Source organism: Lutra lutra, chromosome 3, assembly GCF_902655055.1.
Source record: "Lutra lutra chromosome 3, mLutLut1.2, whole genome shotgun sequence".
Lineage (NCBI taxonomy): Eukaryota > Metazoa > Chordata > Mammalia > Carnivora > Mustelidae > Lutra > Lutra lutra.
In genome coordinates, this window is record NC_062280.1 from 187,810,684 (window position 1) to 187,827,222 (window position 16,539).

General features: G+C 41.4%; 1 protein-coding gene across 8 annotated transcripts in view; it reads left to right on the forward strand.

Annotated features, from left to right (window-relative positions):
• Positions 1-16,539, forward strand: part of MBNL2 (muscleblind like splicing regulator 2) — a 158,508-nt gene that overhangs the window by 111,039 nt on the left and 30,930 nt on the right. For 4 of the 8 annotated variants that reach the window (XM_047720260.1, XM_047720261.1, XM_047720264.1 and 1 more), the window contains exons 4-7: positions 3,175-3,375; positions 6,092-6,355; positions 12,868-12,921; positions 13,585-13,738. In XM_047720260.1, the coding sequence (XP_047576216.1) occupies positions 3,175-3,375; positions 6,092-6,355; positions 12,868-12,921; positions 13,585-13,738 (673 nt within the window). The remainder of the gene's footprint in view (positions 1-3,174; positions 3,376-6,091; positions 6,356-12,867; positions 12,922-13,584; positions 13,739-16,539) is intronic. The other 4 variants (XM_047720265.1, XM_047720263.1, XM_047720267.1 and 1 more) reach the window with 1 other exon arrangement.

Below are 16,539 nucleotides of genomic sequence, written 5' to 3' on the forward strand. Positions count from 1 at the left end.
CACGGCTACCCTTGCCCTTCACGGATATTGAGAAGGTTAAAGAAGACAAGGTGTGTGAGAACAATTTGAACACTGGGAACCCTTCAGAGGCATAAGGTATTACTGTCAACAGTGATAATAATGGAGTGCCTGTCTCCAAAGAGGACCTTAACTTTAATGCTTACTCATTACCTTCAGTGAAAAACACCTTATTAAAGAGACAGAAAATATCTCATTGACTCTATCTTCCTAAGACCTATAAACTTTTAACTTTCAGCTACATGTGAAAGTATATATTTTCCCAGCCCATATTTCAAAAAAGAGAAGACATTAGCTATCATTTATTAAACACTAATAGAGTTTATACCTCTGTTATCACATTACTATGCTGGTTATATTCCTGTTCTAGAAGCAGTGGGCCTTTTGGGGGAAAAACCTTATTAATGCTAGATTTTACACTACTGATGAGAGCTGTTGTTTACTGAGTTCTGACCATGGGAAGGGACTGGAGAAATAATACCCAGTTTGCCCCAACTCTTGAGCTTAAGGTTTTAAGCTGAGCTTAAAGTTTTATGTCCTGTCTGCTTTTGAGAAAACTGAACCCCGGGGAGGTTAACTCACTGCCCAGGATAAACATTAACCGGCAAAGCTCTGGATTTGAATTCAGATCAATCTCAGTCTAAAATCTGTGGCTTTATTTTTAAATAATACTCTCTCCGAGCCATGTCGTAGCTACCATTAGTAAAGCAAACTGCAACATTCATTTTAGATCATTACATTAGATGAACAAGTAACATGCATTTTGGAAAACACGATCTTCCTAATTGTAATAGATTTGTTGATACGTGAAAAGGTTTCAGGAAATGAGTTTTGAGGTTCTGACATCCTTTTGTCAGTCAAGGTACAAGCTGTGTTTATGTCACCACTCTGACCCTGACTTCAAATGATCCACAGGGGGAGGGGTTGAGAATTTGCTGCTACAGAAAGTCAAAACTGGGGGTGTGGGGGGGAGGACTCTCTTCTTTCAATGTTTACTTTGATAATTGGTCTCTGGGTTAAATGATACATTTAGTACAAGTGTTTTAATACTTTCACAATTCATCTAGGACAGTGGTGCCCAAACTGGGCCACACATCAAATCATGTAGTAAATTTTTTTTAATGCAAATTTCGGGGCCCCCTGCCTAGACCTATTGAGTCTGGCATATCTCTATTTAAGAAATTCCCCACAGGCATTTCTGATAGAGCTAGTTTTTTGAATCACTGATCTGTTGTGATTTATGACCTTTCAGGGTTGATTTTTTTTAAATTCTAACATTATGTAGTCATACCATTTAAATCACTTGGCTTTCTTTCAAGAACACTAACTTATAAAAGCTATAGTTCCTGAAAACCACAACTTTCTGTAATTATGGCTCAAATGGGTTGAAAATGGAAAACATACACATATAAAATTTTGGAGAAAAAAATTCCTGACTGCCATCTATTTCCCATGTTGAGACCTCATGTTGCAACTCTGTCCCAAAGTGAATTTTACGTCTGAGCCATAAAGATCTAAGAGCCCCTCGTGGGAGGGCTACGGCAGCGCTCGCAGACCATTAGAATCACCTCTTGTGGCCCCCAGCCACTATGGTAAATACTTCCAGACTCTCTGAGAACTCCCTGCACAGACTATCAATATTTCACTGTTTTCTAACATGAGCATTCATAAGAGCTATTTTTCCATTATTGCTGTCAACAAAAAATTTGTTTAATAAACATAGATTGTTATTTTTCCCATATGTTCAACAGCTCATTCAGAGACATAAATAGAAAACAAGAATGTTACTCACTACGTATAAATAGCAAAGTAGAGTGACAGGGCCAATGGCATGGTTCGGTATTAGAAAATTGCATTAACACATAATTGCAAATATCTGCATACTGGTCCTAAAAATAAGTTAAAAAGTCATCCATTAACTAAAAAAGCAAGCAACCAACAAAAACCATTTGGGTACAGTTTGGTGTAAAATTTATTCTAAGAAAATTCTTCAGCATCCTCAGTTTTCTCTTTAATATATTTTTTAAAAATTTTGTTTATTTGAGAGAGAGAGGGGGAGAAAGTGGGAGAGAACATGAGAGGGGAGAAGATCAGAGGGAGAAGCTGACTCCCTGTTGAGCTGGGAGCCCAATGCGGGACTCGGTCCCAGGACTCTGGGATCATGACCTGAGCTGAAGGCAGTTGCTTAACCAACTGAGCCACCCAGGCATCCCAACATCTTCAGTTTTTAACATTGGTTCTAGAAGAGTCAGGCAAAGTTTCTTGTTCTCTTATATTATTTCCTTTCTGAGAGATGTATTTTTTAGGGGGAACTTTTAAAAATAATCATCTTATGGACCCCTTAGTCTATTTCTTCTTAGCTGTGGACAAGGAGTGTAAGGATAGAGAAGTTTAAATAAGGTACGGAATGCATTTATCACGGCTGTGCTGATTTTGACCTAGGAAACCAAACTAACTTTGAATGGCCATTTGAAAAATTGGCCAATTGAGATATTGGCCAAATGATACTCTTCCATCGAAACTTTTAGGGAGGGAGGGTTGTATCTAGACATGGCTATGCTGGACAATGAAATAGCAGGTTTCCATGAATATTGCCTATGAACACTGGGATACGTGCGTGCTAGTGATGGGCTACGGGAACATGCTGGTGAGTTTGAGAAAATGCAGCCCCAAATAATCCCTGCTTTTTGAGAATGTACAAACTTGATCAACTGGAAAGTCAGTTGCCATTCAAGGTTTTTCCTTTATTCATGTCCTTTTTGAGAGCCATGGAGGGGAAAGGAGAGAATTGGAGTCAGCTTTCCATAGGTTTTACTCCCTTACTAACATCCAGTGTTTGGAATGATGAGCAATTACAGTGAGAATTAGTATTTTCTTTTCTTGAGAACGCCTTCATAGAAATAAAAGTTTAACCTAACCTGTTCACTGTAATTAGGTTTCTACGATGTTCTCCCATGATTTTTTGGTATGGTTTTAGGAAGAGAGGATCTATATGGCTTTCATTTTTATTAAGCAAGACCAAACAGGGAAGCTTAATGAGCTTTCGCAGATACCGGTTTATGCACACACAGAGTCTTGTCTATGATGAATTGCTGGTGATTTTTTTAAAGTTTTATTCTAAAGAAATCTTTGTCCTATGTTGTCTTCCTTTAACAGCCCACTTTTCCTGTAGGTCCCGCCATAGGGACAAACACGGCGATTAGCTTTGCTCCTTACTTAGCACCTGTAACCCCTGGAGTTGGGTTAGTCCCAACGGAAATTCTACCCACCACACCCGTTATTGTTCCCGGAAGTCCACCCGTCACTGTCCCGGGCTCAACTGCAACTCAGAAACTTCTCAGGACTGACAAGCTGGAGGTACTTCAATTATATTTGTGGTTTGAGATGTATTTGGGGTAGAAGTGTACTTCTATGTAAGTGAACCCATGTAAGATATTCATTCAGTCTTGCAAACAGCCATGTGCACGGACACACGCGCACACACATTTGTCTAAAAGCCAGGCATTATAATGGTTTCCATTTAAGGCAGACTATAAAGGAAATGAGTCTGTAGGAAAAGAATTAGCTTAGCACAAACAAAATTTACCTACCAGGAATGTGTGTTCAGGGGCAAAGTATTGAACAACCAAGGGAACTATCAGTCAATCACTGTGCAGACCACAGAGATGGCTCCTGAAGGCCTCCAGGTGCCAGGCATTAACCTCTGATGGATCCTGGAAAGGTCTGAGAATGGGCAAATCAGGGGCCCAGCAGTCAGGCCAATGGGGGGACACTTGGGCACGGGGGTGGGAGTAAGTAGAACCATGACTGTTGACCCCTTGGTGTGATCATATGTCAATATTTTAAGAACTAATATGGTTATATTGGTATGTTCCAGAATCTCAGCTCTGACTGTATTGTTGGTAAGCAGGGGAACTGGAAGCTGGGCCAATTTAATTATCGATTGCGATATTTTCTTTAAGTGTTCTATAAAAGTCAAGAAAACAAGGTCATGTATTTATAGAACATAACTGTTAAGTCATGAGTCAAGCCAGCCTTTATGGGGTAACATTTCTCTTTCATCAGAGTTAGAGGATTTATCTTATGTACTATATGCTGTGATAGTTAACAGAGCATTTTATACAGGTACGTAAAGATTCTCATAGATTTTTCAACAAGCTCCTTTAATGCCATTACCCATTAGAGTTGTTAGGTGATATATGCACAGTTAGGATGTTCACTGTGCTTACGTTGGATCACTGGAGAAAGTTCTTTCAAGGTGCATTTGTTTAAATATTGACCCAATAAAAATTTTTTTTAATTATAAATATTTACCACTTAATTCTTGAGGGCAGTAAAATGTGGCTCACTAATATCAGCTTCAATCTGGAGTTTATGGATCCCCAAATGAAAAGACTATAGTTCCTAACAGTACTGTTTTGATCCAGTCCGCCCCTGTGAGTATAGAACAGACCTTTCATGGTCTGCAAAAGTGTTTGGGGCTCCACCTGCTGGACCCTTAGCGCTTTAGTGTTCAGTTTCCGAATGTGTGGTTTAGAAAATAAATCAAATCAGCCGAGTTGGGGACAAATCCTCCTCCCCATCAGGACTAGTAGACAAAGACATTGAAAAATAATTGACAGTGACTTTAGCGGGGCAGCTTAGAGTTCATTTCAAACTAGGCATGAAGTTGGCCGCACACAGAGACCCTTGGAAAACGTTTGATGGCCAGTCTGCACCTCTGATGCAGTCTCAGACCGGAGGATTGCATTTAGAAAGGAAGGCTGACTCAGAATTGATGGGAACAGCTGAGTAATTTTTATTTTGTACATTTTATGAACTAAAGATGGAATATTGGCTTGTAGCCAAAGCAGGAGGAAAGAAGGAGCAGTTTTGTGACCTATCTGCCCACCCTTCAAACTCTCTTGACCACTGGTCAGTGAAACTGTATTTTGCAAACCCCTTTGATTTGCACGGGGCTCGTCTGTCACGTTAGTGACACTTCGTATGACATCACTGATGGTCAAGATACCAACCACCACTTCAACATATTGACTTTGGAACGAGAGCCTAAAAGGGAAATAACTTACAATTTTACTATTAGTTCTGCCCTGCTACTGATATTTTCTAAATATAATTATCTTGTCTATTTATTTTCCATGTCATCTTATGTTGTTCACATTCAGGGAAGAATTAAGAATACTCCTTAAATTCTAAACAAAACTTTCTTTACATGGTAAACTTTTGATCCACCAGTATCCGTGGAGGATGGAACATTCTAGTACGTGAGACTTCAGGATAACTAAGGATTAAGGACTATAAAAGCAACAGTAACACATCATTTCAAACTGTTCCTACTCTCCTCCACTTATTTCTCTCCTTTTTATATTTCCTTTCTGTCTGTGCTGTCAAAAACAATAACAGAGTGGCTTTAGATGCAAGTTTCAATGTCTTAGATCCAATAGTTCTGACTTAACGACTGTAAGTGTAAGTTATCTTTGTAGAGCAGGGGAGACCTAGAGGGAAACGGGGGTATTTAGTTCCACCCCACCCACTGCCCATCCTCAGGGGAGGAACAAGTCTGTTTCCCCCAGTTCTGTCTGGAGTTGTACAGCCGCGCCGGAGGGGCTTGGTCTGTGATACCGCAAGCCTGTGGCGTCCCAGAGTCCTCAGGACAGGAGGAGATTTGGATATGGACATACATGTCCAAATTCCATACTATATATAGATACATATACACACACATTGTGTCCTAATTATTGTAAAGTAGATACAGAGCTATGCACACTACCCAGAGATAAAGGGAGTCTTTGTTGATTTTCGTGATTTTAGCCCAGCTGCAGACTTTCGACTTATTTTCTCAATCCAGAGTTTCACTTCAGAAAAGAGGTCGCAGCCAAACTCATCAGTTTGATCCTGGTTGAGTCCCTGACAATCAGATTTTGTATCGAAATGGCACAAAAGCCATCATGAAAAGAAAGGAAAAGCATTTATTCCTTTAAAAAAAAAATTTATTTTAAACATAAATGGCTGCGCCGGCGGCCCTCAGGCGTCCTTCTGCATCTTGTGCTCTTCTCGCCCCCCCGTGTCCCAGGTATGCAGGGAGTTCCAGCGAGGAAACTGTGCCCGGGGGGAGACCGACTGCCGCTTTGCACACCCCGCAGACAGCACCATGATCGACACAAACGACAACACCGTAACCGTTTGTATGGATTACATAAAGGGGCGTTGCATGAGGGAGAAATGCAAATATTTTCACCCTCCTGCACACTTGCAGGCCAAAATCAAAGCTGCGCAGCACCAAGCCAACCAAGCGGCGGTGGCCGCCCAGGCAGCCGCGGCCGCGGCCACAGTCATGGTAAGTGGGGCGCGCCCGCCGCGCACCTTCCTGCGCCGGGCCCGGGGAGCCGCGGGGCGCCCCGCGGGATGCCGACGCTCTCCCCGCCGCCGGGAACTAGGGAAGGCTGCCATCCCCGCTGCTCCGCTGCCTAAGTTCTGTTGGTGTTTTCCCCGGTTTGTTTTGGTTTTGTTCCCCGCCCCCCTCCTTCCCTTCTTCAGCACAATAAGTAAATCACTCAGGCGCAGGGCACCCCCGCGAGCCGCCAGCACCCACCCCGCCCCGTAGCGAGCCCTCCCGGGGCTGCTGCTGCTCCTCCCCCTCCTCCTCCCCCTCCTCCTCCCGGTGGGCCGCCGCTTGGAGCCACCGGGAAGGGGGGCCCGGGCCGCCCCGGCGAGGGAAGGATGGCTGAGCCCTGCCGCGGAGCGCAGCGGCCAGCAACAGGTGACCGGCAGTGACTGGCTCAACCCGCTCCTGTTTCCCCCGCTTTCCTTCAAACTTTCTCCCCCTAAGTGAAATTGTGTGCAGAACATGAAGTCAGGAAGGGAAACAGATGAAAATGGAGCTCTACCGACTGGTGCTTTAAAAAGGGGGCGGGGGGCTGTAACCCAGCCCCGCCTCCTGAGTCACTGTAACGTCCCTTAGAAACCAGCTGCCACCACCTCCTCCCCTCCTCTTCGCTCCCGCTCCTCCTCTGCCTCCTCCATGTTTTCCTCCTGCTGCTCCTCCTACATTTCCTCCTCCTCCTCTTCCTTCTCATCCCTGGGGAATCTGTTACAGCCCCTCAGCCCCACCCAAGCCCTTTGGGATTAGAATTCCAATTTTAAAATATCCTCAGGTGTTTTGTATACACGTTAACAGTGGACAAGCACCTGCCTAGAACCCTGGTTCTCAAACTTGGCTATATTCTGGAATTACCTGAAGGGCCTTGAAAGGTTTCAATATCGGCCCCTTCCCCCAGAGTTTCTTATTTTACTGGTCTGGGTGTGGCCTGGGCAGTGGCCTTTATTGAAAAGGCTCATAGGATTCCAGTGTGCATCACAGTTTGCGAACCATCACACTAGGTTGTAGAAATTGCTAATTAGCATTAGTTGAGAGCGCTGGCTTATCAGAAGCCTATTATACTATTGGATAGACACTGTGCATTCATTCATTCATTCATTCAAAACACGTGATGAGAGCTAACATGCAGTGGACCCTTGCTGGGGAGCATCCAGAAATTAAGCAGATTTTCTTGCCCTTGAGGAGCTTGGAGTTGAGTAAGTGAGAGTAACAGTGCTCCTCAGTGATGATGGAAATGCACGATGGGGTCCAGCGGGGACCCAGTGGGCAGTCCTTCCTTAGAAGAAACAGATAGGACTTCAGAGATGAAAGATACGCTTTAAAACGCAATCTTCTAACTACAATACAGAGAAATTCTCCCTCTTTTTTGTTGTAGTTAAAAGAGCAGTTGGCAAAACTGATTGTAATTGAGAGTAGAGCTGGAGGGGGGTGTGTGCAGGTGGAACTTGAACACATAGTAAGTTCTGGGTTCCAGATCCGATATTGAGAATACAAAGGAGTAAATTGCTTACTTAATGCTGATGAGAAAGGAACACTTTTAGCAAGCGAGGGAGGTCTTTTGTACATTTCTCCAATGTGGAATCTGTCTCCCCATCCTGTTAGTGAAGACCTCATCCTATAAGAAATAAAACTGTTTCCTCTGTAATCATTATTTTAGGCTAGCCTAAATTAGGTGATTGTTAGGCACATTTTTTCCACTGCGCTGACATTATAAATCATAAGTGGGTACCAAGGGTATGTCCCCAAGGCTAGTCAGGACTCCAGCTGCAAGAGACAAAAACCCAACTGAAGTAGCTTAAATTAAAAAGTTAGACTTCATGTGGTGCTTTCCAAAGGGAAGTCGAATAGAGATTAGGGGCACCTGTTCCAGAAACTGGAAAATCAGTAGATCTCTCACTCACTTTTTTTTTTTTTCCCTCTTTTCTGCTTCCCTTGGCATATCAGCTCTATCTTCTAAGACCAGGTTCTTCAATGCAACAGTGACCATGGGTCTAGACTCCTGTGGGGACACATTCTTCTGTTTTCTGACAGGAGAGAAAACAGCATCTTCGACAGCAGTTCTAATGAGGAGAAAAAAAAAAAAAAAAAACAACTAAAGAGCAGTTAAAGATTATTCTGAAAAAAAAAAAAAAAAGATTATTCTGGTGGCTGTCTTCATGGTTAGAATAATAGCATGCCATGATTGGCTCAGTCTGGGTCACAATAGCCAGTGCTGGTCAGTGGGGTAGGAGATGAGATTCTGGGGGTATGAAAAAAAATTAGTTCCTATACCTCAAATACCTGTTGCCACAACAAACCGCTGGTACTAATCATGACCGGAGAACTGACCCCTGAATTTCTCTGTGCCCTGATTGTATCTGCTGGCTTATGAGACGCCACCCAGACGAACATCCACGATCAGTGTATACTTCAGTCACCAAAGGAACAGTGCAGCCCATAAAGGTCAGTGGTGGGTGATGGGGAGAAGAGAAGAAATGACCATTGACCCCAACATGTCATTCCTCGACCTGATATATTCGAAGACCCAGCCTGTACCCCTCTGCGTGCCCTGCCAGGCGCCCTTCCACACACTGGCACATCATACTCGTCAAGGTGCATGGAGGTTACTGCCGTGGATGTCAGGATATTTAGTTACCATAGTTCCCGGGACTGTCATACTGTGCCCAAATTTGGAGTTCTGATATTTCAGGGGATCTTCCAACATCCTCAGAGACAACCCAAAGGAATATAGTTTCAGGACAAAAGCCAGCTTCTTTCTGACAATGACATGAAAATTACTGAATCTGTCATGTCTTTTTAGTTGAAGCAAGAGGCTCATTTGAACCAGCCTCAATGCAGCTGGATAAAGTCGAAGTATTCCTGCTCCAGCGGCAAGATTACTCAATACACTAAAAAAACCCTCTTATTTCCTTATTTAAAAGAACAAATGGGAGTGCTGATTGCAGTCAGAAGATATTAGTATTCCATTCACCTGGGCTCCATCTCCCAACACAAAGAATTTCTGTAATGCAGTTTGTATTATTGTCCAGGGATTTCCCGTTCTTTTGATTAATTGGACCCTGAAAACACACTTAAAGCTTTGATTCCAGGAAAGGAGACATTTATTTCCTTTAGAGCCTGATTCTTGCACAATACGTCTTAAAACCTGAGCATCATCCTCACCAGATTTTTTTTTAATGCGAAAATAAGCCAGACAGAGCTTCTCTTTGGTAATTTTCACACAAAGGGTATCTGATCTTCAAGCAAGCAGTCTTTCTTCACACACTCCAAATGGAGCTACACAGATTCCTATTTTGTAAAAGGAAACAGGACCAGCTGCCATCAGCTAGAGAAATTTCAACTGTCCAAGAAAACATATAAAGGAATTTTGAATTCCATCCTATGTGTCCACATCCCTTTCTTCCACATCAAAATGGCAGCTCTGATCACTGTCGTCAGGGTTTTCTGACTTCTCAGATTTGGTCTTTGCCTCTAATGCCCAGCATGGGCCCTTGATTGGCACGCCTTGACTTGCAATTGGATTGTCCTTTGACTCAGAGAAAGGAAAACCTGTCTGCTTGTACATAAAACTTCAGGGGGTGCAGAGAGGGAAGGGGATCCAAAATGTTGGTGAGGCCAGCAAGAATGAATGTCATGTGACTGACACAGAGTAGAGGCTCAACTAAAGAGAACCTCTTTCTCTGCTTAGGTACCTACGGAAGCTCCCAAGACCCACCAGGCTCGGTGATTTTTCGGGTCTAGTCTGAGCCTGAGGACCTTTCAGTGTAGCTAAACCAATGCCAAATATATCTGCTAGATCAGAATGTCTGTGTACTACAAAACCATATTTTTTAATCATCTTTTTAAAGATTTTATTTGTTTACTTGACAGAGAGATTGCAAGTAGGCAGAGAAGGAAGCAGGCTCCCTGCCGAGCAGAGAGCCTGGTGTGGGGCGTGATTCCAGGACCCTGAGATCATGACCTGAGCCGAAGGCAGAGACTAAGCCCACTGAGCCACCCAGACGCCCCAAAACCATATTATAATGCGATTATTAATCCACCCAGATTTTTTGAAAAATACACTCTACACATGTGCTTTAAAGCATGAGGTGTGCAAGATACTGATAGGTATATTCAACCCTCCAGAACCTTAGCGTTTCCTTGAAAAGACCTGACATATGCATCTAGTAAACATAACCCACAGTACGCAGTGGGAGAAAGGAGATGCCGTTGCCGTCCAGCTCAGCTGAAAGCTCTCAGTTTTTTCACATTTCTAGATTATTCTAATTTCTGTGGACATTAAGTTTCATCAACCTAAGATCAGAAAAAAAAAATATTAACCTTCCAGGTGAATATTCTAGGGAGAAATATTTAATATTTCTTTTCCTACTCAGAGACTTCATTAAGTGATGCTTTGTTAAATTGAAATTTTGTTCATCAATACCAGCCTTTGGAGACATAATCTTCCAGTTAGCACAGCAGACAAAATCAACCCAACAGTAGCTTTGGCTCTCAAACTCCCCAGAACTGGAAAAGAGAAGAGAACTGAGTTCTAGAAGGTTGAGGCCAAAATGATTCTGGGTTGGTGTTCTCAGTGCACTCTGGGAGAACAGGCTGCCCAGTCTTATGTAGTTAGCACAGATTAATTTAAGCTTAAAGAACTGCATTCTTTAGCAATCTAAAAGCTCTACAGCAACCAAAGATTTTAAATGAACATGGGGTCATGGGAGTCTCGTAATGGGGAACTTATATCTGAAGAAAGACTATCAGGTACAACTAAGCTTTCTTATTGTGGAGCTCTCTGGGTTTTAAAAATGTTGTGATCCTACTCTCAGAACACTGATTTCATATTAGTTGATGGCTTCTCTCAAGACTGCTTCCAAAACTTTTCTCTGTTGGCTGTTCTAAATCTCTTCTCTGCCTTCAATCCTTTCCCTACCCACTTTATTCCTACCCACCCTGCCCCCCATTATTAACTTACCTCCTGTCAGCTCTGTACTTTTGATCCTGAATCATCAAATGATGATGAAAAGCCCTTGATTTGCAAAGGAAAATGTCATCGTTTCCCATTTTGAGAGTTCAGTACTGTCCCATTTTATGTCAAATGCTGTAGTTCCAACTCAGAACCTTAGAATATCACAATTTGTATTGATTACACAAACCTTAGGGATTTACCTATTGTGCTACACATAGAAAAGGGGTATTTCATTTTTTATTTGCATTGGAGCTATTCCTTTGATTTTTTTTTTTTTCACAGAATTCCATCATAAAATTTTTCCATCTTTTACAGCAATAATCAAGGATTAGGAAAATTGTTTCATTGTGGTGAAGATTCAATCAATCTTTGTTATTATTTCAGCTGTTTAAATGAGACTATCTGCCCCAAAGTATGGTTATAAAAATATTATTTTCCGTCTAATATTTCAAGCAGTTCTTTGCTACTTTTTTATTTTATTATTTTTTTTTTTTTTTTAGCTATTTGCTATTTTTAGCTGTTGTTCTAGCCAAGAGTTCCACTTCTCATTAACTGGGTTGGTCACTGATTATAACTCAAAGTACACACAGAATTATTAAGTATAAATGATTCTGATAACCGAGAACACAAAATACCTTTTTCAATGGTATTTTCTTAATGTAATCCGGTAAGTTGATTGAGATAAATTGAATTATAATTTCAAATGTAGTGGAAAACAGAATGGATGATAAGTTAGTCGGTAGAAATAGTACAATGGATCGAGAATGGGAAATTTGAGAAACTTACTACTCAATTTCAAAACTCAAGTTTGGAACCTGCTCCCTCATTGCCAGATTCATGCTAGCAGACTGAAGAGAAGAATTGAGACAATTACCCACATGATTCAGACAAAAAATTAAGATCCAAACTCAAACAGTTTTGCCTCAGTAATCTTGTGTTTGAATATTTTTTTGCCTGAATTTTTTGTCTCAGTTTGCCACTTCATTTTGTTAGGCTAGGTCTTCATTAAAAATTATTTTTACAAAATTTGAAAATAATATCTTTTATTTTTGACTCAGATCTTATACTTAGCGCATTCAGTACTTTACATTCGAAAACTAACTTATCAGAAGTTCTTCAGTCCTATGGCCCTCGAAAGTTTTGCATTTTTTTCTGAAGCAATATAAAAAATGCTTATGGTGTGTATGCAACCTGCTGTTTTAATTAACTTTCCTGAATTTCAAACATCTATATTTTACTCTCTTATATGCTTTTAACTAAGGTATAGTAGATGCATTTTTGCTTCGATACTAATTTAAGGTGTAATATTCATTTCTTTAGAGAACATTTTTGTTGTTGTGCATGCCTAGTGTTTTGTACGTTGTATATTGCATTCAGAATATTTTTTTCCTTCTCACCTATCCACAATGCAATGCCGTTCCCATGATGCACCTCTGCTTGCTGTTTACCTGTATGTTAATTCGCTTGAATCCCATTGGCCCACTGCCATCATGTGCTCGCTGCCTGTTATTAAAAGACTCAGTCGACTGCCAAAGCAATGAAGCGACCTCTCGAAGCATCTGTAGACCTGGTACTTTGACCTTTCACCTTTCGCTTTGCATGTAGCTTTTCAGAGAACCATCTGAGATTTGTATTACTTGTAAAATTGGTTGCAGACAATCATTATTATTAATTAATGGAGAAAATTCAATCAGGTGTTTAGCCATCTCATTTTCATATGTAATACGTGAAGTAAATTAATCCTAACAAATTTTAATACCTTTTGCAAAAGAGTGAAGCAAATTTAAATCACTTGCCTCGGAAAATGCTCCTTATAATTCTTATTAACCTCTAAATCCAAGCAATTGCTATTTAGTTACCGAAGAGAATAGGTATTAGTGATAACACAAATGCTTCTCCCCCCACCCCTTAGAGTAGTTTAACTCATTTTAAAAGCTGAAAACATTTTTAAAATTTTTTTTCCTTTATTTATTTATTTATTTTGTTGGTGTTGCTTGATAGTTTTTCTTTTCCTTAGTTGAGATGCCACCGTTTTGGGTTACAGAAATCATGCTTTCGCTCTCAAAGAACGAATCCTCACGCACCCGACATTGCCGCTGTTTAAATTAAGGCGCATGGCAGAGGCATCTCCTTAGCTGTCATTTTGAAAAAGAATGTCGTAGTTGATCTCTGCGGACCCTGGAGGTGTGGTTACTTTGAGTTATACATGTCTTATCCCATTCTCTGCCTATAGGCCTTTCCTCCTGGTGCTCTTCATCCCTTACCAAAGAGACAAGCACTTGAAAAAAGCAACGGCGCCAGCACGGTCTTCAGTCCCAGCGTCGTGCACTACCAGCAGGCTCTCACCAGTGCGCAGCTGCAGCAGCACGCGGCGTTTATCCCGACAGGTGCGTGCCCCGACGGTTCCAAGTCCGCGTCCGTGTGCCCTTCCGGTCATGTGCTTCCTTCTCATTCCTTGAAGCTGTTCGGTGGCATCTAGTTTGCTTGGAAAGGTACAGTCAGCGCAGCCTGAGACTCGTCATTGTCCTGAGCTCTCGAGCTAGATGTACTGTGCTCGGAATGAGAGCGAAAGGCTGCTAGGCTCCTACAGCCAAATATTTTGTAGGGTCCAGTGACAGACCGAACCCGTGAGAGGCAGAGAGCAGGGAGGCCTTTTGGTTTCTCGCATTTACACACGCTGTGTAAAATCGTTTATGTCAACAAGACCTTTTCTGTGTGACCATTGAGATTTGTCTTTAACCCTGAATGACCTAAAAATAGTAATTCCAGTAAGTACTAACCTGTTTTTTTTTTTTCCTATTCCTGTTCCGAGCACTAAAAGAAAAAAAAAAAAAGACAAGGCTATTCAAATTAAAGCAATCCTCTACTCATATTTGACATTCATCCTCTCTCTTTTGCCATCCTTCTCAACTTCACCAAGCGCACAAGTAGATAGAGCTCGTATCCTCGGTTTCTAAGCCAATGCCTGATAACAGTAACTGCTAAGGTCCATTAACTGCATCATTCCACTAAGAGATGAATTCTGTTAATCACAGAATCTCGAAGCTTACAGGATTCTTCATGATCTCCTCAGGCAGGCGATTGTTTTACAGATGACAAAACTGAGGCCCCCTAAGTGGGAGGTGACTTCCCAAGGTGGCACAAAGAGCTGGCACCTAGTGTCCCTGTGACCAGTCCAGCCAACGTCCCATGACATGGCACTACCCAGCTTCCACACGTGGCATCACAGAGTCCTCCGTAGAGCTTGGCAGACTTATAAACCAGCAGATAGAAGTGAAGAAACAAAAGCATAATGCATGGCAGCCCTCCCCCATTTTTTACCCACCTCCCTGACCACAGACCTACGTACACCATATACAAACACAGAGTCACCTTAAATGGATCATGATTTTGACTTCCTTGGTCTGCGTGAGAAGCAGGATGATAGCCTCAAAATAAATAAAATTTCCTAGTATTCAAAAAATAAAGAACCAGAGAATGACTTAGGCTTTTGTGAGGAGACTGTCCATTCAGTACTTACTTTTGAAGTCCAAATTGTCATCCCATGGGAGTGACTCAAAGGTAAATACAGATGAACAATAATTTTATCACAAAGAGCTTGTTGGTCCTAATCCACATGGTTGGAGTTTTCAGGTCTATTATCCTTCTCTTTAAATCCTGTAGCCTATTAGGAATTAACGTAGGAGGGAGTAGAAGAAATATTTCTGTGGTGTTTTTTGTATAAAAGCTACACTTTGAAAACAGTCATAAACCTATTAATGATATTTATTATAGTAAACATATAAGTCATGTAAGCAAATTGTTCTTAGTGTTTAGTTTTCATATTTCACTTCTGCTCTTCTCTTAAGGAGACTTACAGACCTGTAGGGTGAGACTCTGTGTCAGTGCCTAACTGGGGCTTCCCTCTTGGTGGATTACAGCCTTAGCCAGTGACATTTCAGAGCAGGTTTATAGCACCGCAGGACTTGTACTTGTAATCCACTGGATATAACATGTTTGTAAAATAATTTCTAGTGGGTTAAGTTACCTCGAGGTCTTCTATGATTTCCTTAAGTGTCTTACTTCATAGACCTCGTCACTAGGTATCGTAGGAGAAAAGAATGTGGGAAGAATGTACCGAGGGGTAAAGCATAAAAGGACAAATGTGTTTCTGGAGATTGGGTAGCAGTTTCACTACCATTTCCTGGCAATGCCTTTGAAACCTTGGACCTAAGTTGTGTGAAAGTCTGAAGGCCTCTAACTCGTTTTTAACACTTCAGTCCAATAATGACAGCTCTGTTAAATCACTGCAGGAATCCTCATTTAAAAATCTTTCACCCGGAAACCATTTAAAGACTTCCAAAGCAAGAATGGATAAACATCCCTTATGCAATGACCTGATTATTGTTGATGAAATGATTGTATCTAGGACCTGGGGGGCTGTATGGGCTGCTGTGGTTGTGCACTTCCGCCCCCTGCTGGATCCTTTAAAAACTGTCCCAGTGTGTCCGGCAGCCCAGGGTTGTGTGGACTTTGGGAGCCCAAAAGTGGGTTCTAGCCTACTTCGTTCCGTGAATTACAAGTGTTTCCATCTGTAACATGATATCAGTATCATAGTAAACAGCTATATGGCTCTCATGCTTTGAAATGGTATTTCAGCTTCTAAGAAGTTTTCCCATGTTTTTCTTAAATGATGAAAGAGAAAACAATTTAATCAAAAGAAAGTTAGCATAATCGTTCCCCCATTTAAATCCCCAACAGAAATCTCAGTGTTTGTTTTGGCTATAGTTTTATTTTGGGTTTTCTTACTCATAAACCACATTTTCAACTCAATTTTAAAACAGTAATGACTATAATCATTCATTGTTAATCACTGTTGTCTTAATCTCTGTAAATTAAGTAACAATGTTCAAAAATCATTTTTGCAATTTGGTAGAAGATGGGCCCATTATTTTTAAACTGACAGAGTTTGATTTTTCTGTAAGTACTTTCTATCAACAATGATCATATATATGAAACGCAGAGCATCTTACATACTCCTGGAGGTTACCCTTTACTAAAAGGCCATTCATAATGAAAATCTGGGGGTTGTTTTTTTTAAGATTCCTAATTTTTCTTTCTTTTTTTTTTGCCCTGAGGTATAATTAGTATATCACACTGAATTCGTTGCAGGTGTATGACATAATGGGTCAGTATTTGCAGACCGTGT